General features: G+C 37.6%; 1 protein-coding gene across 1 annotated transcript in view; it reads right to left on the reverse strand.

The window, feature by feature from the left end:
• exoc4 (exocyst complex component 4) overlaps positions 1 to 22,486 on the reverse strand; it is a 117,795-nt gene that overhangs the window by 86,640 nt on the left and 8,669 nt on the right. Inside the window, exons 4-9 of the mRNA XM_077234431.1 lie at positions 21,133 to 21,329; positions 19,531 to 19,631; positions 16,470 to 16,698; positions 12,844 to 13,018; positions 1,523 to 1,668; positions 1,211 to 1,299 (exon numbers count right to left, since the gene is read on the reverse strand). Of these exons, the coding sequence (XP_077090546.1) occupies positions 1,211 to 1,299; positions 1,523 to 1,668; positions 12,844 to 13,018; positions 16,470 to 16,698; positions 19,531 to 19,631; positions 21,133 to 21,329 (937 nt within the window). The remainder of the gene's footprint in view (positions 1 to 1,210; positions 1,300 to 1,522; positions 1,669 to 12,843; positions 13,019 to 16,469; positions 16,699 to 19,530; positions 19,632 to 21,132; positions 21,330 to 22,486) is intronic.

The following is a 22,486-nucleotide window of genomic DNA, read 5'->3' on the forward strand; positions in this document are numbered from 1 at the left end:
TGATTGCCGATCAATTGAAATTGTACTTGAGGAGCTGTCGGGCAGGGAAAAAAATTAAGTTGGTGTGCTTTGAGAAGTTGCCACACCTTAAGAATTTTAAAATTCCAAACCAACATCTTTAAAGGGATAGTTCACACACAAATAAAAAATAATGTCACTATTAACTCACCCTGATGTTGTTTCAAACCAATATGTTATGAACTATGGAGACAGGGGAAAAATTCACACACACAAAAAAAGGAGTGCGTCTTTTTTGTGTCTTATCACTCTTGAATATAGGATAGCGTGATCATATACTGTAGCACAGCCAAAGGATTACAGAAAAAAAAGCAGATGCTTTTCATATTTTCATATAAATATATATGAAATAAAGTGCTAAATAATAATTAACTCAAACAATTAAACAGTAAAATAATTAAACTGCAAAAGAAATAAACTGCAAAAAATGTTGGAATAAATAAATAATTACACAGAAATGTAATAAAACTGCAAAAGAAATAAACTGAAAAATAAAATGTGAATCTACAAATAATAAATAGGCAGAAAAAAATCCACAGAAAAATGATAAAACTCCAAATAAATAAATACAAACAGAGACACAAAAGCTTCAATAGACAGCTGGAGAGTATGTCCTGTGCTTTATTTCCCTTGTTTTAAACTTGGGGGTTGTACTGAATGCGTATTCAACTTTTTGTCAAGAAAACAACCTGTCAGTATTTCTGAATAGTGTGAGAAGCATCTGCCTCTCACCTCTCTCCCTCTATGTGTCCTTCACTTTTTTTGTCTTAACACCTTGTGCTCCCTCTCGATCATTTCACAGAGTGTGCGTCTCACAGGAATTGCTTGAGGGGGAAAAAAAGTAAAAAGAAAAACAAGAAAGGACATACAACTGTCAAGCACTGCTGATTGAAACTGCAAGGTCATTTTCAAGAGTGAGAGAGGAGGGGAGAGAAAGAGACGCTCTCTGGCATGTCTGTCTCACTCCAGCGGGAAGTGTGTGTATGTGTCTGTAGCACAGAGACGCTGAACAAAAGAAGCTCTAACAGGTGGATGATACATTGCTAAGCGACTCTTCACCCTGATGACTTCAGGGCCTCCTCTCCATCACTGCTCTATTCACTCCTTCCATCCTATTCACACTGCACCTGCCGTCCCCCATGCCTCATTCTCCGGCCCCTTCATTCAACCTCCCCCCGGTCCCCTGGCTTACCTTGTAGCTCCCCGCTTTTGCTGTAGAGTTCCCTCCGCTGCTCTCGCAGGTACGCGCTCATGCTAATGGCGTGGGAAGACGACTCAAACCTGCAAAAGGAGTTGTCAAAGGTCAAAGATCATGTATTAAAGCAGGTCAAGGGTTTTCGTTTTAAGTTAACCTGAAATCTGATGCATCTGATGGATTGTAAACGTAAGCGCAAGGAGAAAATGGTCTCCCATGAGGCACTTAACACGGATTTTTTGTGTGGTCCTTGTCTGCTTAAAACCTTTCAATTCCAATTCCTGAATCAACCTGCACAAACAAACTTACTTGAATAGAGACTGTTTGGGTCGTTGAGGTTTCTTCTTGGAGAAGAACGCTCCGAAGTCTCCGCCTGTGCTGGCGTAGGACAGCTGGGCAGAAGGCTCTGCAGCTTTACGGGTGTTTTTGACATCCAGGTAGTCCATTAGCAGCACCTGAGCGAGCATAAGAGCAGATTGTTGAGTGACATGCAATATTCAAATGTTTATTCAGTCTTACATTACAGTAAACAACCAAATTCATTTAGACTTTTTGACACTTTAAACAGCTGTTCCAATACATGCACTTATGATAAACAGTTTTTATTAGTGCACTTGCTGGCAGCCCTTCATTTTGTAAACACAAGCAAACAGGCAAAAAGACACCCAAATGAGATGATTCATTTGTGAAAAGCCATCTGTATATTTTAATGCACATTTATACTGTGAGTAAAAGTATGATATACCCAAAATAAAATGTTATTGAATATATTATTATCATAATTTAAATCATTTAATATTTATCCATCTGTATATCTGCATATCATTTCTGCCCACTATTAGACTAATGATAAACTGTATACAGTACAGTACGGTTCAAAAGTTTGGGGTCGGTAAGAAATTTTTATGTTTTTAAAAGAAGTCTCTTATGTTCATTTATTTGATTTAAAAAGAAAACAAGTTTTAATAACCGTTTTCTTATTTAACTTAATTTAATTATTTTAAGTATATAAATATATTAATACATTCCTGTGATGGCAAAGCTGAATTTTTAGCAGTAATTACTCCAGTGTCACATGATCCTTCAGAAATCATTCTAATTGGCTGATTTGGTCTTCAAGAAACATTTATTATTATTATCAAGGTTGAAAACAGTGGTACTACTTAATATTTTTGTGGAAACTGTGATACTTTTTGCAGTAATCTTTGAGGAACAGAAAGTTAAAAACAGCATTTATTTCAAACAATTTAAACGTCTTTACTGCTTTTGATCAATTTAATGCATCCTTGCCGAATTTCTTGAAAGTATTAATTTCTATCCAAAAAAAAAAAACTCTTGCTGACCTTTGAACGGTATTATATATACATCAGTCAGTATCATCCTAATCTACATCTCTTTCCCTTGACCCCCTATTACCACTTTCCTTCTCTCCGTCATGCTGAGATCACCAAAATTCACCCAAAAATCTATATGGTTTAATGTGAACAATTGTAACACAACACCAAACATGTCTGGTACCATTTGATACGCATGTCTCAATGCGACTGGTACAAATGTATCATCCCCAAAGAAGTAAACCAAAAGGTAATAAAGTTTTTAATTAATTCAATTCATTTAATTTTGCTTACAAGGAGGGTGTGTCTTCCAGGCAAATGGTATCCTGGTGTAAACTCTGAATGCAAAATCTCATTGTTTGCAAATGTTTCCATGTGAAAGAAGTTTCTCTGTCAGTCTTAGTACTTAAAGAAATGCAACAAGAGGCTCGGGGCGATTTGTAGCTCAAATTAGCCCGTAATGCTGAGTGTGCTCAAGACACTCAGCATCATGTATTTTCTTATGTCAGGTTCGCATCTTTTCTCTTTATTCCAGAGCATTTGATGTTTTGTATTCATTATCTTTGAACTGATTATGTAACCGGCAGATTAGTAATGGACTAACGTCCAGTTTTGAGCCCTTTGAGTCATAGAACAAACCAACTGCGATTTTAGAGTTCCGGCTAATATCTGGCACTAATTCAAGTGCACTTATAATGTAAAGATAAAAAGGGAATTTCCATTTAGGACAGCAAACTGCTGATTGACCTGCTGAGTCTTACCTCTGTTTAATATAATGTTACTTTAGTCAAGTTTACGTAGGAAACCATGGCATGACCAAACCAAAGCTACAATCAGAGAAGTGTTTTTGGTCGGCTTATATCTGTAGTAGTGGTCATGACCTCTGTCTAAAGAAAACATCACTTTAATTCAAGTGTATACAACCAAGGGGGCTATACAAAATATCATAGACTGAGTAAGCGTGAATGCGACCGCCTAAGGTATTAGCCAATTACCTCTGTTAAGTGACCCGTTTAGTGAATTTGTGATCGTGGGCCCACATTATATTAACGGGCGGTGCAAGGACCCTGTGCAACTTTGGCCCCCAAATGATCGATTAATAAGAGTAAAAAAGTTAAATAGACCAATCAAATGTATTGCTAAACTATTAAATGACCAATAACAAATTAGCATTCCAACCTAAATTCAAGGTCGTGATAAAATGGAGTCAGATAAAAGTTTAATTGAAATCAAATTACTTTGCCACAAGGAAAAGACAGTAACACGCGCAGTAAACATTTACCCGCTTATCGGAAACTGTCGTTGGACCGATTGGGCAGGCCTTACACAGCGCTTTATGCACAAAATATGGTTCAAACCAGTTTTAACATTAACTTATACAGTCCTTAAATACATTACTACAATAAAATATGTAGTTAAGTTATGCATATTCTAAGTCTAGAATGACTTAACTGGATCAGTCTGAACGAATTTGTTTCTAGGTTTGTCTCAGGCCCACATCTTTCCAGTCTGTCTGTCTGACTTCAAACGCTTACCCATGTCCGCCAGCAAATTCCCATTAACTCTGATTAAAACTGCACATCCGAGTTCATGAATATCCCATTCAACACAATCCATAACCATTAAGAGAGGTTCAAACAGCTGCAAGAGTACTGAAAAAGAAGTTCAAGTAAACTTTTCCACAAATTAGCAAGCCGTTTTCCAATGGCTCCATAATTTAGTGAAGCAATTTGCTTGGTCTATTTCTAAATCCCAGCTGCAAAACAGTCCAAAGTGGAGATGGAATTAGGGAAAGGACAGATGGAACTAAATCTGACTGATAATAGCATAATTAAACAGTGATAAGAAGGGAACGGTCTATGAGAGGAGGGGAAGCCTCATCAACAGCCATTTCTCAACCCAGAGACAAGTCCAATCCGGCCAGCCCGTTACATTCCTGTCAGATTATTAATTACTAATGCCCATCTGATCCAGTGATGGAGCGGGTCTCGCATGTAGACCCCCAACTTAATTAAATGCCAGCGTTTGCCTGATGAAGGAGTCTGGACCCACTTCAGTGACCTCAGAGAAGGGAACATGGAACTTTTAAGGCAATTAACCATGGAGGATGAATGGAGGATGGGAGACAGAGAGAGAAATATCACGAAGAAAACAGTAAACACAGAAAGGGAGACAGATAGAGAGAGAGATTAGAAAGTGATCAGTCAGCAAATTCATCCCAGCAAAGCTAATAACAAAAATGAACGGGCCATTCCTTCAGTACAATGCAGTAAATTTTTAAGTCCCACTCAAATGGATCTTATTTTATTTGCTGTACGCTTTATTAGCCATTCAATGTGCCATAGAATAGAAATTTGTAATTGGAACTGGCATAAAAACTAACATTAAATAAGAAGATCGCTGTCAATATTGCTACTTTTTTGTAATATCCTTTAAATATGTTTCAGTGCGAGAGTAACAGTAGCAGTGTAGGGTTTTTTATGGTTTGTGAGTACTGCAAGTAGATGAAAATATTTGTTGCACGACATTTAACAGATAAACACAAGAAGATGAAGGGAGGAAAACTTGACGACAGAACTCATTATACCACCACCAGAGCCAGCAAGGTCACTTTCACTAAAGCGCCTCATGCCTCATCAGAAGTGTCTTCGTCCCCATTATAATGCGGCTTATTAGAGCAGCCTTCGCTTTTCCGTAACAACAGGGATGAAGCGTGGGCAGCAGCAGTGCTATGTCCATTTTGAAACACCAAACAAGTAGGTGGAAACAACAGAGGCGGCTCCGCCAACAACACAAAGAACTCTCGAATGAGTCTGGCAATAAAACATGCAGAACAAACTGCTGATCCACAGCAGGAACGTCTAAAAGCACCACGTCAAAAAGATACAAAGAGCGTCCCACTTATGATTTATGCCGCCCATGGATGGAGACATACTAACAAAAGACCTGTTTTACATTGCAGTTTTAGTGCCAGAATATATGTACGTGGTCATTTCAGTGTTAATTTAAACACCGATCTGTGTCTTCACGGAGAAATACCTTTTTCTCGCAAATGACCTTGGGAAAACACTAAGGACGGATCAAGATGATTGACTAGTAGGCTCTGAAAATATAGTAGTTTGGTAGAATCCTAAATGAATGATTATCATTGACTTTCCTCAGTAAACATCCTCCAGATGACCTTTTTCTGAGAAAAAGGGAGGACAAATACAAATTAAAATCACCACTTTGAGGAGCAGTTACGTGATGGACACACTCTGGACCCTTCCATTTCCGAACGTTCATTTCACAAGCCCTCTTCTTTATTGGAGTCTTAAAGACTAGGTTGTTTTAACAGAAGGGGGGAAAAAAAAAAATCAATATTCATGGCCTTTTCCAAGAAAAGACTAGCTTGAAAATGGGCTTGGGAAACAAGAGCCTGTGAGAAACAGCAAATGGCTTTTCACACCAGATAATAAACACAGAGCAGCACACTGGCTGGGTTTGTGATGTGCATGAATGCATGTGCGTCAGTATAACCCACCGCCGTTACAAACAATTCTGCTTCCTTACGGCTCAAACTCATCAAAGTTTAGCAAAGTGTTTATATACTGTCTGGAAAAGCAAGAGTTAATCTTCAGTGAACTTTAAAACCCGGCCCCTTGTCTTTGAGGACACATTCTCAATTTAATGAACAGTGAAAAGCAGCACTCATCCCCTCTATTAGCCACAAATCAAGCTAATTAAAGAAGAAAAACAGTGTTGAAGGATGTGCAGGTGAGCACCTGCTTTCTAATGATAGACGTTTGCAGAGTGCTTTAAGAAACGAGGGAAATAAACAAAGCTTCCCGCCTCTCGTCAACCCCTCTTGAGATTACAAAGAAAACGCTGTTTCCTCTCGTTCCATGGTTTCCAAGAAGGCATCCGACACCAAAACATGACCCTTTCTGAAGTGTTTTTTTTTTAAACTGGGTGCATGCACTACCTTCATAACTTTTAAAATCTCACAAAAACTACCAAACTGTGCAATTAAATGGTGTAATTAAAAATGCATGACCTGACTGACAATGGAAGCGCATAATGAACCTGGGATTCTATCACCATGGATACATTACCATTACTTATCATATAAGCACACATAGGTGTAAATATACACCTCAGTTAGAGATAAAAATTACTTGTTGATTAATTTCTCTCTTTGTTGTCTTCTCTGCACATTCTGGCATGCTATTTCATCAGATTTTCCCAGCAGACACAATAAATAATGTCTACAAACAGAATATCAGCTGTTTTATCACAGATAATTTGAGTGTAAATATAATTTTAGCATTTTTATAAATAGTTAGAAGCTGAAATTAAGCTACCATGTGCCAAGGGTGCTAAAAATTTCGGGCCAAGAACAGTTTGTAATCGTGTCGTACCAGGCTCAAGTGGAAATACAACTGGAACCATTAGAACCCTTCGTAAGATAGTTTATAGTGAATCTACCTGTATTTATAAGCTGTTGGTCATTCATAGCAAATAACCTGAAAAAAAGAGTCCAATAATTGATAGTTATTCAAAGTAGTGAAGTAGTGAGGATTAAAAATGGTCAAAAAATCTACAGTAAAATAGAAAAAATAAATTAAATGCATAAAATACAGTCAACAGCCACTTCCAGAAATTATCAATATAAAAAATATCAACTCAAATAACTCTTCAATATAAATACTAATATATACTGGGACTCAGAACATGGCAATTAAGTTTACTGTAAAAAAAACATTATAAAAACAATATTAAACATACTAATTAATAACAGCTACGTAAAAAAAACCTCAATATATTGTCGATATCATATATCTAGTCAATAAACAAACCAAGACGAAGCAAACAAACCAAGACGAAGCAAAAAAAAAAAAAACACATACATACATAGAATGAGTGTGAGCATCCAGGCTGAAAAACATATTTGTTCAAGACTAAGACATGGGCAAACAACCCCTTCCCCCCCAGAGAGCCAAAAACCTTTCTCTAAAAACACAAGCTGACCTCATCACTGATACACTGTGACGTCTATTGATTCAAAAGCCTCGCTGAGCATTATTTATCCCTCATCCTGTATTATATCCAGTACTTCTGACATACTCTAGTTCATTGTAGATATTACATATCACATAGAGAGGTCAATGCTTGGAGCCGAATCTTGTTACGAGATGTCATTAGCATTCCCTTCAGCGATACTCAGTACGGTCCACTACGGCTGCTGCTATTACAGAGACGCACATATCAAAAGAATGCATAATTACTGTAGCAATTAATGAACATAAGAGTGTCGCTTTTCAAAACAACCAGCGTGTCTCGACAATAAAGCCTGGGGGGAAAAAAGGAACGCTGGGTTTTAAAACATTGAAATGAACTGTTATGATCATTAACCCTGTGGTGGAAATCTTTCAAATCCACAAGCGATATGCAAGCCTTGGCCAGTTACAATAGATCATTTAGGCTGGTACACAACAGCTCATTTAGAGGCCATGTGTCTGTCTATCTCATCGACATGAAGCAGAAGCACTTTGCCTCTCCCTCCGCTGCCAGACTAATCACTGTCAGGGCATGAAACGCCTCACTAACACTGTATAATCCAATTACTCTGAGGCTGTGTGGCTCGCACTAAATCTAAACAAGTTGTCAAAGTAGAAAGTTTGTAATTTCCTTTCTTTTTTCCCCTTTCACGCTCTTGTTCCCTTCACCCTCTTACCCATCATTCCCAGGCTCAAGTCCGTGAGGCTTAGAGGGAGGGACAGTAATAAAGCGCAAAGAGGGAGATTACAACTAGTGCCATCATTTTTATCTTCTTAACAATGGGATACGGATTCTAGAGCGTTGGACTTGGACCTCTGTGAGAATTAAGTAAACTAAAAAAAAAAAAAAAAAAAAAGATTTTTTAAATCATCAAATATCAAGACCATGTTAAATATACCAATAATCAATAATGAATAATTAAGATCCAGGACTAGTATGTCAGCGACCCCCCCCAAAAAAAGGAAGTAAAATGTCAACAGCCGCTTCAATATCAAAAATCATAAATCTCTTAAATATAAATACCAATATCTGATGGGACTCAAATCATTAATTAAATTTACTGTAAGAAAACAATATTAAACAATAATATTGTATTAAACCAATATTAAATCAATAATTCAGATATATCTATGTTCCATCAGCATAAAAAACAGCAACTTCAAAAGAAAACTCATATCATATAAAAAAATCGATCAAAAGTCAAATATCTATTCAATATCAATACCAATATCCACAGGGATGATAGAATAAATTTAAGAAAACATTATCACAACCATAAAACAGTGTTTTTGTAACCTTAACCCATATTACCGCTTTATTTTCACTTTCACTTCCTAACTTTATTATATTAACAAAACCTAGTTTAAGGCTGTTATTTAATAGCCTTACCTTATACTGTTTATTCATCAGTGTTAGTGATATTCTTATAATTTATGCGTATGTCAAGTAAAGTGCTTGTGTGTGTCAACCATTTAAAAAAAATACATTCGCTTGGTTCAAATTCCTAAAAAATTGGCTCGACTATAGGAAAATGTTGATTCTATGGCCAAACCACTTGAGAACCCCAAAACATATTTATAATTACTACAGCCAGTTTTGTCACTTGTTCAGTGGCATTTAAATGGCGCTAGGACAAATCTGGAATTGGTCTGTCAGCGGCAAAAATTTCAGTCAACGGCCACTTCATAAAATTATATCTATTTACTCCACACACTACTAAAAAACTCTGCAAGGTCCTTTATGAACCAGGTTTACAAGTGCAATATGGATCCTAACACTCACAGACTTTTGCTCAGCTGTCTTCAAGAATAGCCGAGCCACAGTTCAAAGATTCAGGAACTGAAATAAATAAATTATAACATATCTCTCAGGTCCATCTGTCCATGGCCTTCATGTTTTCAGTGTAATGGAAAGGTCAATGTAATTCCTGTCTCCCACAGGAAAAGAGGAAACTTGGTAAAAAAAAAAAAAAAAAAGTTTGGTTTTAAGCTAGCTAGAAAGACAAGGGTGCACAGGGGTCTCATCTACACCTAAGAGAGAACAAGAGAACATCAGGTACATCAGTGCATGAGGGCGGGACCATCATTCTCACCTGGGACTGAAGTTTGCGTAAGTCACACCTGAGAACAGTCCCGCAATCAGCACCTCACACCAGAACTCAAGAGTGTCACCGTATGAGAAAAAAAAATGACACAAAATAACAGAAAACTATAGGATAGAAAAAGAAAATGACATTTAAAAGCGTAGAAAATGGAAAAAAGACAATAACAGAACAGAAAAAAAAGAAAATAAGAGAGCACTGCTGGTTCCATGGTCCCGAAATGAATGGGTTTTTTGAATGGGGTTTTGGTTAAATAGCTGAAATAAGGTCTGTGGTGAACACGACTTAAAATACGCCAATATTACCCCACTCATGATTTTTTTTAAGGTGGTACATATTGAAAAAGGCGGTTGCTAACAATTGGTTAAATAGGACTACAAAGGCTGTCGAGGAGATTAAACGTCATCACGACGAAAAGGTAAGCTCAGTCCACTTTTACAGCATCATTATGCTTATAACTGTGCTCTTACAAACTATTAGAACTCGAACTTTCTGGAAAATGTTGTTGAGAGTTGTCAGAAGCTTAGTGATGGTGACGTTGAATTTGTGGGACCGTGGTGTAATTCGTTTATCTTCTTGCAGCTGCTTCATGATTCATAAAAGTTGTGTTCATCTGTGATAATTATCTTGATAGACAAAACTAGCAAGTATCATAAACTTTTGTTGATCACAGAGCTTATTTATAGCGATAATCCCTGTTGGGTTATTGTTGAGGGAACCAGTGTGATGCTAACTGCTGATTGGCCTACAAAGTAACGTCATACCTGCACCACTCTATATTCATAGAAAAAAGGACAGGGCAGAATATAACAGAAAAAGGAGAGAAAACAAACAAAAAAATAATAAAAAATGAAAATGAAAGAACAGAAAACAGAAAGACAAAAAAGAAAACAGGACAGGAGGGGAAAGAAAAAAAGGAAAGTGTGACACTGTACTCTTCCTCCCTCTCCTACATTCTTCGTGCCAAAGAGAAAACAGAAAGGAAGCAGCTTTTCTGCATGTCTTCAGAAGATGCTGTGTATTTTTATGATGGACCAGTCTAAACTGACAAAACACTGTCGCAGTCAGCTGAAGAGAAGAAGAGATAAGATGAGATTTGCTGATGTGATCAAGAGGAGAGAAATAAAGCAAAAGATTAGGAAAACCTCATCTACCTTAATGAAGATTCTCATCGAGAGCTTACATTACCTCACACAGTGACCACGGGAGACTCGGCAGCCCCTGGCAAGCAGCCCGCTTGGGCAACGAAGCACACTGAACACTTAATATCATCTATTTCAGCAAAGCCAAGATGACGCTGCAGTATAAGAACACTTCTCCATCCTGTTGCCTTTCGGTTTTTTTCGCCTTTCCTTGAATTTGACCAGCCAATTATTTAACTTTTTGCTCGCCTTTTTGGGCGTGAGGTTCTCGTGCTAATGAATGCCAAAAAAAGAGGCAGTGCACATGCACACATTCGAGCCCCCCATCATACGGCAGATAAATGCATATTTTTACTGCCATATTCACCTCTCAGAAAGACGCTCCTTGATACTTAAGGTCTGGGAGGAGCTCAAGCGGGCCTTAGCAACAGTTGGCAGGGCCGAGCTTGTTCTTTCCTTACCGGTCTCTGCAGACTGCTTTGAAAGGAGGGGTAAAAAATACAGGAGGAAGGTACAAGGTTACAGTCTGATTCTTCACCCTGTGTGATGGAGTGATGACAAACCCATTTACTCATTCCCAAGCTGCACCACCATTCCCATATCTCTTTCCCTCCCTCGTTCTCCTGATTCCTGTCTTTACTGCATGACTGGATCCTCTCTAGCATGCAGCTGAAAAATAATACTTTGAAAGAGTGCACATGCAATGAGATAGAAGGCAGAGAAAGAATGGAGAGAGTTGGAATTCTTAAAGGGAAGAAAAACTACAAATACAGAGAATGATATGAACATTCATACAAAAGTTTATGAGGTCTAGTTTTTACTACCTCTTTGAATCTGAATATTCAATTAGTTTGACTATCTGTACCTAAAATGGTTTTAAAACAGCTTAAACACAATAATTCTAGATATATGCGAGTCAATATTGCATAACCCATCAGAAGAACCATTCTCCATTTACTGTTACTGTTACGAGAAAAGCAAGATTTATGATTGTCGCATTGGTCTAGTGAATCTAGCAAATCATGAATCCAAACTGCCACTTGAATCAAGAAAGATTGGAGTAACTCTGAAAAAGAATTACTCAATTGCAAAAAATAGACAAAAAGCAAAACCGTAAAAAAAAAAAAAAACTTTGTTTAAAAAAAAAATCTAAATCACCCATTTAAATATAGTTTGATCTAATTGGACACAGCATTTTCAATCAAACAAGTTTTGGGAAGCATTTCCCCTCCCATGAAAGAAATTTTATTTCATCCTTGTTGTTGACTTAATTATAATTTTAGTATGAGCTTCTAGCTCCAAAAATAATTTTGTAATTTAGTTTACTCCATTTCACAGAAAAACCAACAAAGAAATATGAATGCAAAAAAAAATGTAAACACTCAAATCACACAAAATAAAAACCTTCCAGCATTTCCAGCGGGTACTTTTCAAACACACAAACAGACACAAAATGTTGGGCCTCTTGAGAGATTCTCAAAGTTTATGTGAACAGCTGGTAATCTCACCTGCCCATCAGTCTTCTGCCAAATACACAAGCAAACACATACACACTAAAATACAACATTTTCCAATTAAACACAGCACTTGGGATGAGTTTATGTAGATTATTCACAAAACTTCAGCCACACATTCTTTCACCACCTGTACCGTTTTACAGAAGCGACACATGAAACATCTAACAACTATAAACAGCCCTTCTGTTTACTAGTAATTAAATATACAGCTAGTAAATATCAGTTAATAGTATGTTTGGTTTTAAATGGTAGCTTTAAATAAGCGTGTGGTTTCTCAGCTCTTGGTTGTTGCAAAGAAGTTGCTATGAATTATATGCTGAAGATTTGCAGTTGCTAAGGTCAGTTGAATGGTTTCTAACACGTTGATGTGTGGTGGCAAGGCCGTAGGTGGTCAGAATAGTCTCTTGCAAAACCCACTTTAACATATTGAATACATTTCACTGCAATCTTTCAGTTACCTGGATCTGCTCTATGGAATGACTCTCCAGAAACTGACCTGTAGGACGGTTTGGATCTTGGCATAGACATCCGCCTGCTCATAGAGTTTGATCCCTTCCTGGGCTCCATTGGGAGAGACGACAATCTGCTGTAGGTGACGGAGAACCACACTGTGAGCCTGGGCCACTGCATTTAACTTATCAAACAACAGCTCGAGCAGTTCCAGCAACAACCTGTAGAGGGCAATAGAGTGAGAAAAACTTCAAAATGGATGAAAAAATAATTAATATTAGCAAGCTCAAATGCAGCAATGACAAGGAAAAACACAAATAACGTGTCAGACAGACAGATAAATAGACGGATAGACAGACAGACAGACAGACAGATTTGACAAATGTTTAACAAATATTGCATTCATCATGTTAATTATTAGAATTAGTGTCCAATAAAGTCTTGACTTAGCATGTTAACCTTGAAACCCCTAAAAAATAAATTTGGCAAATCTTTTTTTTTTTTTTTTTGCTTGTCTGTTTGTTTGCAGAACTCCCAGCACCCCCTTGCGGGTCACTGGACCCGAGTCTGAAAACTCCTCATCTAGAGGCCACTACTGTAGTCGGTCTGTCTGTCTATCATAAATCCCTCCACATCACCAAAACCAAGCCAAAACCGGTCCATTCTCTGTTACTAATGAACATGACAGCAGCAGGGTGCTGACAGAGTCTCCCTGTTGAGCAGCACCAGCTGTTCACCAACAACAATTAGCAGCATCTGTCAAACTCTCTGGGTCCACTAGGAGGACACACATCTGTCTGACTTTTGTGGAGTTTACTCATTCATCCCAGTATAGTGAGGCAGAAGAAACCCCTGATAGGCGGAATGAAGAGGTTGGAGGTGACAGCATGATGTAGGGTATAAAGATTGCTGGGAGGTGGAAGACAAGAAGATGATGGATGTTCATGTGAGAGACAGTGCATGATAACACATGTTAAGCTTGATTTACAAAGGACAGGACATAACCCTTGACTCAGACTCAACATGTAAACATATATTATACAGCATGACACTCCTTCATACAAACATTGCAGAAAGCCAACCCAAAGCACCACACCTATTTACACAAACACATATGAACCAAGGGGACAAGGTTTTGCCATGGACCAGTTGGTAGATGTCATAACGAGACCGTCTATCTAAGCATCTTTCTTAATTTATGGAAAGATTTTTTTATTAATTAAATAATTTATTTAATTTATATCATTTAAAAAAAGTATAACATAAATAAACATATGCAACTCAGACCCTTTTTTTCATAAGTGTGAAGAGCACAAACCACATGTATCTGATATTTTCAATTATGATTTGGACTGATTTTGCATTCATGTGACTTTTACGTCATTTAAGATGCCCTAACCCTAACTAACATTCATCACAATTCTTTCACCCCACTCCAAAAATGTTAAATACGGGTAGATCTTTGGTCAACAGTGAAGTTAGTCAGAAGAGGGACAGTGAGCTATTATACATAATATAAGTATTATGATGACAGCTCTATACAAACAAAACTTGAGCGAAAACTATACAAGAAAAACTTTGCTCTCTTTCTTCTCATCCTTGTCATCAGCTGTGCACAAGTTCCCTGGCTTCCACAGCACATCACCCAAAATGAATGCATAATAACTTTAGTGGCCTCCATGTTTACATCAATGACAGCGTGCTGCATGGTTCTCAGTTATTGTTCTTGCATGCGGGTCAGTTCAGGACTGTGACCAGTTCACACTCAAAACCATATATCAGCCACATTTAAAAACATAATGTGAACAGACACACAAAGAAATCGGATCTGAGAAATAAATCATAATTGAACACTAAGGCTTGCAGTGTGAATATCACATCATGCCTGGTTAGGACACTGTGTAAGGCATATTTTCACTGTGAACTGTAATGCAGCAGAGACTTCCCTTTTCTGTTGAGGTTTCCATAGAAACAGAGCCCTACCTCAACTTTCAAGTTAGCACAGACATAGACCCAAGTAAACACTGAAAATGCTCTATGGTTAAAATGGGACCTTATTTTCACCCGGGTCATTTGGATGTTTTCAGCTGGTTTACCTTTTACGGGAAACAGATTTATGAACTGCCATATTAATTCGGCAGTGCTTTTTGTGTTATTTATCAAGGTAATTACATTGTATGATACATTAGCACATTCAGATGAAACACACATAGGTACAACAAAACCATCTCTCAAATGAGTTTGTGATGAATGGATATTTTCCAGCATTAGTCACTGCTTTCAAAGAAAAGCCCCAGTTTATATCATTAAAAGCACACAATGAAAATTCAGTGGATATTCACTTGCAAACTGGAAGCTCACATCTGAGAGAAATGAGGAGGGCAAACATTAAATCCCAGAGAATAGCTATGAAAAAATAAGCGATTGAGAGTTCATTTTTGCCTTCGGTAAAGAGCGTTTCTTTAACAGCCTTCATTATCGGTCTTTTCTTCCGTTGCTTTTGTTTTTCTCTGTTAGAGCCGATCCTTAAGCAGACCCTGGCCGTGGCTCGCTTTTATGGATTACACCATTTCTGGAAATGAGGGAGGTATGAATGCCACATGACAGATGAGTGCATTGATCCAGCGAGCCATCATCGGGTAAAGTGAGAGAGCGAGAGAGAGCGCAATAAAGAAGGAAAACAATGAAAACCAATCACACTTCAGTACAAATGCCTTCCAAAGTGCATTCCCTTAAAAACAAAATCACTTTAAGAAGGAGAACTAAAAGAACTAAAAGTCTAAAGAGACTGTCATCTGCATTTTTTATTTCCTACATCATTTAAGGACATACTTGAATTAATAATTCTCACCCTGTGCATGATTTGATGGTGCATGTTAATGTAAAGAAATCAATTTGTTTTAATAATCTTCCATCAAAACATTCCTGATTTGATGTAATCAAGGCCATGTAGGCAGGGGAAAATTTAAATCAACCAATAATATCATAGATTAACACTTCACTTTTCATGATCCAATCACATGCCAATTGATAAAATCAAGTCTCGTCTGCAGTTGCACTAGGAAAATTGCTAATGTCTCAAGTAAAGAGTGTTATGCTGTCTTTAAATGAGTCTCTACACTACAGATGCTTGAAACGAATAGCCAGTGAGATCATATTCAGTATGGCTGCGTATATTTTGGGAGCTGAAAAGAATAGATTGTGTCTCATATATGCAGAAATTCAGATTTTCATAAAAAAAGATCTGCCCTTCCTACCAATTTACGTGGTTGCATTTTGTAGAATTAAAAAAAAAAATAGAAAACCGATTTATAAATGAATGATAGTATGAGGTACACATACTATGAGGTTTGGAAATATACAATAAGATTCACAAATTTTACATATGTCTTGACAAAACAAAAAATTATTTTCAGACTCACAATTTTCCCAGTGTTCATTTGTGTATTTACATTAATTTAATTTGAGTTGTTTGAATGATGTCTCTATTATTTTCTATTTCAATTTATTTTTATTTTAACCACCATACAATATTTTGTCAATCAATCAATCAACCAATTCAATCAACTAGGAAACAGCTGTAGTGTGGTAAAGTATAACTATGGACATTCATGGCAGATAGAAACTTTTAATGGATGCTAGTACTAGCCCAATCGTTCCATTATCTTTTACCTGGGCTGGTTGTCCTGTGCCAGGTTCTCTCCTCTCTGGTATGCGTGGTCAGCGATCTGAGTGGTGGATCTCTTGAGGATCTGCTTGAGCTCAGGCTCCAGACGATCCATGATAGCTTTAATGGTCTCCGGGATCTTCTTGAGTTTGGCCAGAGCTTTGATCAGGATCCCCATGAACTCTGCGCTGTTCTCCTCTGGGTCCACTTCCAGGTCCTCTCTCATTTCCTGCACTGCACAAACACACACACACACATACATACATACACTCCATGAAGAACACTGCAACACTATATAATTTCAGCAGCATGAATTGACAAAATGGTTTATGGAACAGCTAAATAAATATATATGCAACCATGATAGCAAATAGAGAGTAAAAGGTAGTAAAACTGTAGGATATGATTTTAAATAAATTGTTGAGTCATTAAATACATAACTATTTAAAGGTCACTAATGTAGATTCAAATTTGATTATATCAATTAATAATTCTGAATATGTTCTAAATGTGCTAACAATTTGTTAAGATTTATATGTTATAATGTTGTTACATTTAATTTATTATAAAATGTTTCTTCGAGAGCTTTTACAGATAAAAGGTTAGTAATGTTAACGTAAATTAGCCTTAATATATTATTTATCAAATAAATATTATAGCATATACATTGAGATTTCTTGAACCTACAACGCCTGCAATTTAAATACATTTTTCAAGTCATCTAATGTTTCAGTGGTACGCAACATTTCATAATCATCCCCTCCCTTCTCATCAGCACACTCCTTAAAAACCTGCATAACACACCTCTCCATATTCACCTGTTCAATAGAGTAATCGCACAGTGAAGTGCTTATTTTTCTGTCAGCTAATACCCTCAAATCCAATGACTGTTTAAAATGGCCTTAATGTTTATGGCAAGTTAATGGGCTCAGGTTTTTCTTCTTCAATCCCCCCAACTGTAGCTTGCTAAATAATTACTACAATTACCACCGACAAATGATGTGCAAAAGGCCATTACACAAAATAGGCGACAAAAGGGAAGCGTCTTCAGCAGCAGGGGAAATGTTGTCTGATGCCGTCACCCTATCACACATAAAGCACTGCGACAGCAATAATTGCGAGTGTTTCGTGTAATGTGATGAAAACTGCAGGCGACGCAGGAATTACTCGGGCTCTGAGTGTGAATTAGAGACGTTTCTACCTACTTTAGCAAAATCAGACCAAATAAGAATAATTAAAGTGTAAGTAATAATTTAAATAGATCTATTTAAATAAGATTATATAAGATAAATAGATATTTAAATAGAATAATTAAATAGATACAACGACAAGATAGATGGACAGATAGATAGAATGACAGACAGATCGACAGATAGATAGATAAGATGGACAGACAGACAGACAGACAGACAGACAGACAGACAGACAGATAGATAGATAGATAGATAGATAGATAGATAGATAGATAGATAGATAGATAGATAGATAGATAGATAGATAGATAGATAGATAGATAGATAGATGGAACGACAAGACGGATGGATGGATGATGGATGGATGGATAGACAAAGATAGACAGACAGACAGACAGACAGACAGACAGACAGACAGATAGATAGATAGATAGATAGATAGATAGATAGATAGATAGATAGATAGATAGATAGATAGATAGATAGATAGATAGATAGATAGATAGATAGATAGATAGATAGATAGATAGATAGATAGATAGATAGATAGGGTTGTCAATAGTTGTTCTGAAAAGTGACAGCATGTCAGAGACAGTGTAGGAGAGGCAGAAACAGACAGCTGTGGGTGGGTTAGTGGGACTGATAACAGTCTCTGAGCTCACAGTGGAGTCGGCCCCACACAGGAGAGCACGGATAACAAGGCCCGCACCCCCGCTGTGCTGACAGTGCTGCATGATTAATAACGTAAGAGAGGATCTCATCTGCACCGGTTAATATGCTTACTGAAACATGATGTACTGAGATCATGAAACCGGAGAGAGTGTGTTCTTGTGTGTGTGCTGTGCAGTCTTTTTAGAGTTACATGCAAGTGAATGTGTGAGTCACTGTATAATTGTAAAAGAGAAAATTGGTATGTCAACGAATTAGTGTGTGTATATTATAATGACCATCTGCATGTATGTATAATAGGAGTACGTGTATGTCACTGCCTTCAGTAACACACAGGAAGCAACAGTTGCAAGTCTTTTCTGATCTGTGGCAGCCTCCAGTGCAATATTAATAGACACAGTGATACTAGTCAGATGTGTGTCCTAATGATTTAACTGGCACTTTGAACACTGGCAGGCGATATGGTGCACCAGGCCCAACAAAATCACCCCTTGCTATCGTTTCATCCCTCGCCCCAGACACCCGCTGTTCCCTTCAGTACAGCGGAGAGGAATCCATCATTCAAATTATGAGCCACTAAATCAAGTTCTAATTCACTCGTTCTCTCGCTATCTCTCTCTCTGCAAAAGTAGCACTCTACTTCTCTCTTTCAATGGCTAATAATCACTTTGTTTAGTTTTTTCGTCTTCACAATCATATCAAAATTTCACTCATTGAAAATGTTTGGACAAAAAAAAAAAAAACGTTTTGGCCAAAAGAGAATAAAAGCAGAAAGTTTGTAACTTAACTAAATATAACTAAACTAAATGTGTCAATTATATATAATTTGATTGTATTTGTAAATGTGTATGTATTCTATACTTAAAATGAATAAATAAATATTCATTTTATAATTTATTTTAACAAAAAAATCTGCATAAATATTTAATTTATATTCAATTCACTTATATTGCATCCCTTATAATTAGTACCATTATCCTGACTGTAAAAAAATATAACTATATTAGAATATGCAGTTATTCTAAACAATTCTATTTTTTAGTTTTGGTTTTTGGCCCAGTGTTTCCAGATTTTTTTGCTTTGGTTTCAGCCAAAAATGTTCACTATGAATGGTGCAGCACTACTTTCTATTCATTCTTCTTTACATATCAGGGTTGTTTCGGTGTCTGGTCATATCTGTTGTTCTGTTAGTGGTGGTTCTTACAGCTGGATGTTCCCGGGGTGCTGAACTGTGAGGGTTCTGTGAGCTTGCGTGGAGTGGACAAACCACCGACATCCAAAACAGATGTGTCCTTTTGGGCAGACCTGAAGAAAAAAAACAACAACACCACAGGTACTGTTATTTCCTTCTTCACAGCAGAAACCATTTTCAGAGTGACAGCAGCTATTGTTTAAGCATTCATAACAAGAGTAGCGGTGAATGTTTTATGAAAATAATCGAGAACTGTCCACAGAAAACATTTCCATTAAAGTGGTCAGAACAGGAAGAATCAAACAAGGCAGATTGCGAAACACGAGAGAGACGGAATGAATAAAAACCCTGCCAGAAAATTGCAGTCGCGTCATGACCCTGACTAATAAATCGCTTCTCCTCATAAAAGCGTCGCGCTATAATTACATGGCCGTAAACAGAGCGGTGGAAGAGCGACAAACATGGACGCACAATTCTGAGATCAGAAACGCTATTACAAACAACTCCACACTTCAGCACTGCGGGGGTCACCAACCTGCATTAGCTTAATGCGCTACACCGCTGCGCCTTGTCTAATCTCAGAGAATTAGCATTGCAGAGACAGCCGCGGCGGTTCACACGGCACGCTGACGGAGGGGGTCAGCAGTCCCCCGGCGCCCGCGTGCACGTGGGCGGCCCTGTCGCCATCGAGAAAAGCAGAAAACCTATTATCATTCCTCTCGTGCTCATCCACGAGGGTGCGAATGACTTATCTCTGTTTGTGCTGAACGCCGGCATCAGTGCCACGGCGGCCAGGCCCTGTACGCAGGGACAGGAAGAGAACACTCGCAAATCAGCTAATTACAACACTCTGGTGAGAAGGATGCAACAGGGCCAGAGAAGCTTTGTTTACCAACAAGCTAATGAATTAAGAACCTGGTGAACGAAGCCTTCAATGAAGAATGAATATTGTGACTTCCCTTCAAGATAGCGTAATCCCCCCGTCAGCAGCCTGTCATTAATTACGTGAAGCAGAGCTATGCTGAGATTCAGAAACAGACTTTAGAGAAAAAGCGTGAGTTTTCTACGTGTCACCCCTTTGACTAATTAAAGTTTATTCAGAATGTTTTACACCAGCTCTGGCCCATATTCAGGCCCCCGGATTCTTAATTAGTCTGATCAGTTATTCTGTCGGGCATAATCCAAACCCCTTATTAATGATCAGACAGCATTGACTCATGTGATTTGGTTTAAGAGAGCACGTCTCTCTCTTTAAAAAGTACACACACAGTAATTAGATGAGCTGTGCGCCCTGCCACCAGCAACCTGCAACGGTAAATTAATCGAAAGCTGAGAAATGACTTTGCCGCTCCAAAGGTAATTGCTTTCGGTTTACTGCCACAACCGGAATCAAAAGTTTTGAGTGAGGTTTTTGTTCACATTTTGTAATATTATTTTGGGTCCAAAACTGAGCCAACATATCTTTAAAGTGATACGGTGTACTTTTCCTTCTCGAATAATCTTTGATTTGAATTGACGCTAGATTTGAAATCTTTGAATCAAACAATTAGCCTCTAATTTTGCCAAACTGCACACTCGGCCCAATCAAATGTGAAGCACGTTACTGTAGCTCACCGTCCCTTGTCCTTGTCTTTGTCTTTGTCTTTGCCGCGGTGACCCACGCGGCTAGTAGACTTGATGTAGAGGTGTCGATGGAGCTCGTCGATTAGCACCAGGTGGATGTTGAGCTTCTTGCTGTGGAGCTCCAGTCGCAAGTCACCGAGACCCTCCACCTGCAACAGGGGCCCTTCAAGAGAATCCACCGCTGAGACCTATAAACAAAACAGCACACCTGAGTTCACATCTGCATGAATGTCTATGAGCAAAAATGATGGAAGACAATAAATAACTTTGTGATAAATAATTGGGATGGGGAATAATATCACACACATATAGTATAATATATATTATATTAGATTATATTTAATATAATATCAAAAATATTACCACACTTAAAAGTGTATGCATTTTATTGCAATAAATAAATGTCATTGTAGTGGATGTTTGAGGTCAGTTACTTTTGACAGCTGATAATGAAGTCAATTAATAATTATAAAGCATCCAAACATATTTAATGTTAATTTTGGACCGAATAATTAAAATATATGTATTTTTAAATGTTTTGATTTAAATCTTAAACTTTTTGTAAAATGTTTTGCTTGAAAATGTGTTCTTTATATTAACTCGGTTTGATATTTTGTTATCTTTTGCAGTGGCTTAATAGGCCTACATTTTAAAATGTGAAGTACCTGAAAATGTATGAATGCCATTACATGTTGGCTATTAACTCTGACTATTTATCTACTTCGACTCCTTGGTATCTGTTGTTTTGCATGTTAGGTTGAAACTACCAAATCCCAGTGCAGCGTGTTTACTGCTAGTAGTAAAGGTATATTGTGATCCAGGTATATCCATTGTTGTAAAGCCTTCAAGTTTATGCTGTCCAGGATCACATAATAGCACAAGCCCTACCTGCCCATCCAAAACCACAATGATAAAGCACAATAACAACTCTCGTCCAATCAAAGTATTAAAGAATGCAGTGTGGTGGACTGCAGTGCCGCTGAATATTCACTCTGCTGAGTGCGTGTGGATCCTGCAGAGAGTATAATGAAGTATGCGGCTGCTGGTTGAATGAGGCATTAGACTGAGCTTATCAGTGAACACAAAGTGAGAAAATGATGCAAAAAACAAGCAGGAAAACTAAATCCATACATAAGCTTGCTCTCTCACACACAAATATATATACTAGTAATGCTTACTTTTTTTCAAAAATCTCTAAATGATGGATGGATGGATGGATTTATATTACATACATGTTATATATTTCGCATTATAGAAAATAGGGTGTGGATATAGAAAGTAACTAAAAAATATATCTGGCTTTTTTTCTCAAAAAATGTTTTGTGTATCTGTATTCATCAGCTCC

This window comes from Siphateles boraxobius, unplaced genomic scaffold, assembly GCF_051911475.1.
Source record: "Siphateles boraxobius isolate OS27281-9 unplaced genomic scaffold, OSU_SipBor_1 19, whole genome shotgun sequence".
Lineage (NCBI taxonomy): Eukaryota > Metazoa > Chordata > Actinopteri > Cypriniformes > Leuciscidae > Siphateles > Siphateles boraxobius.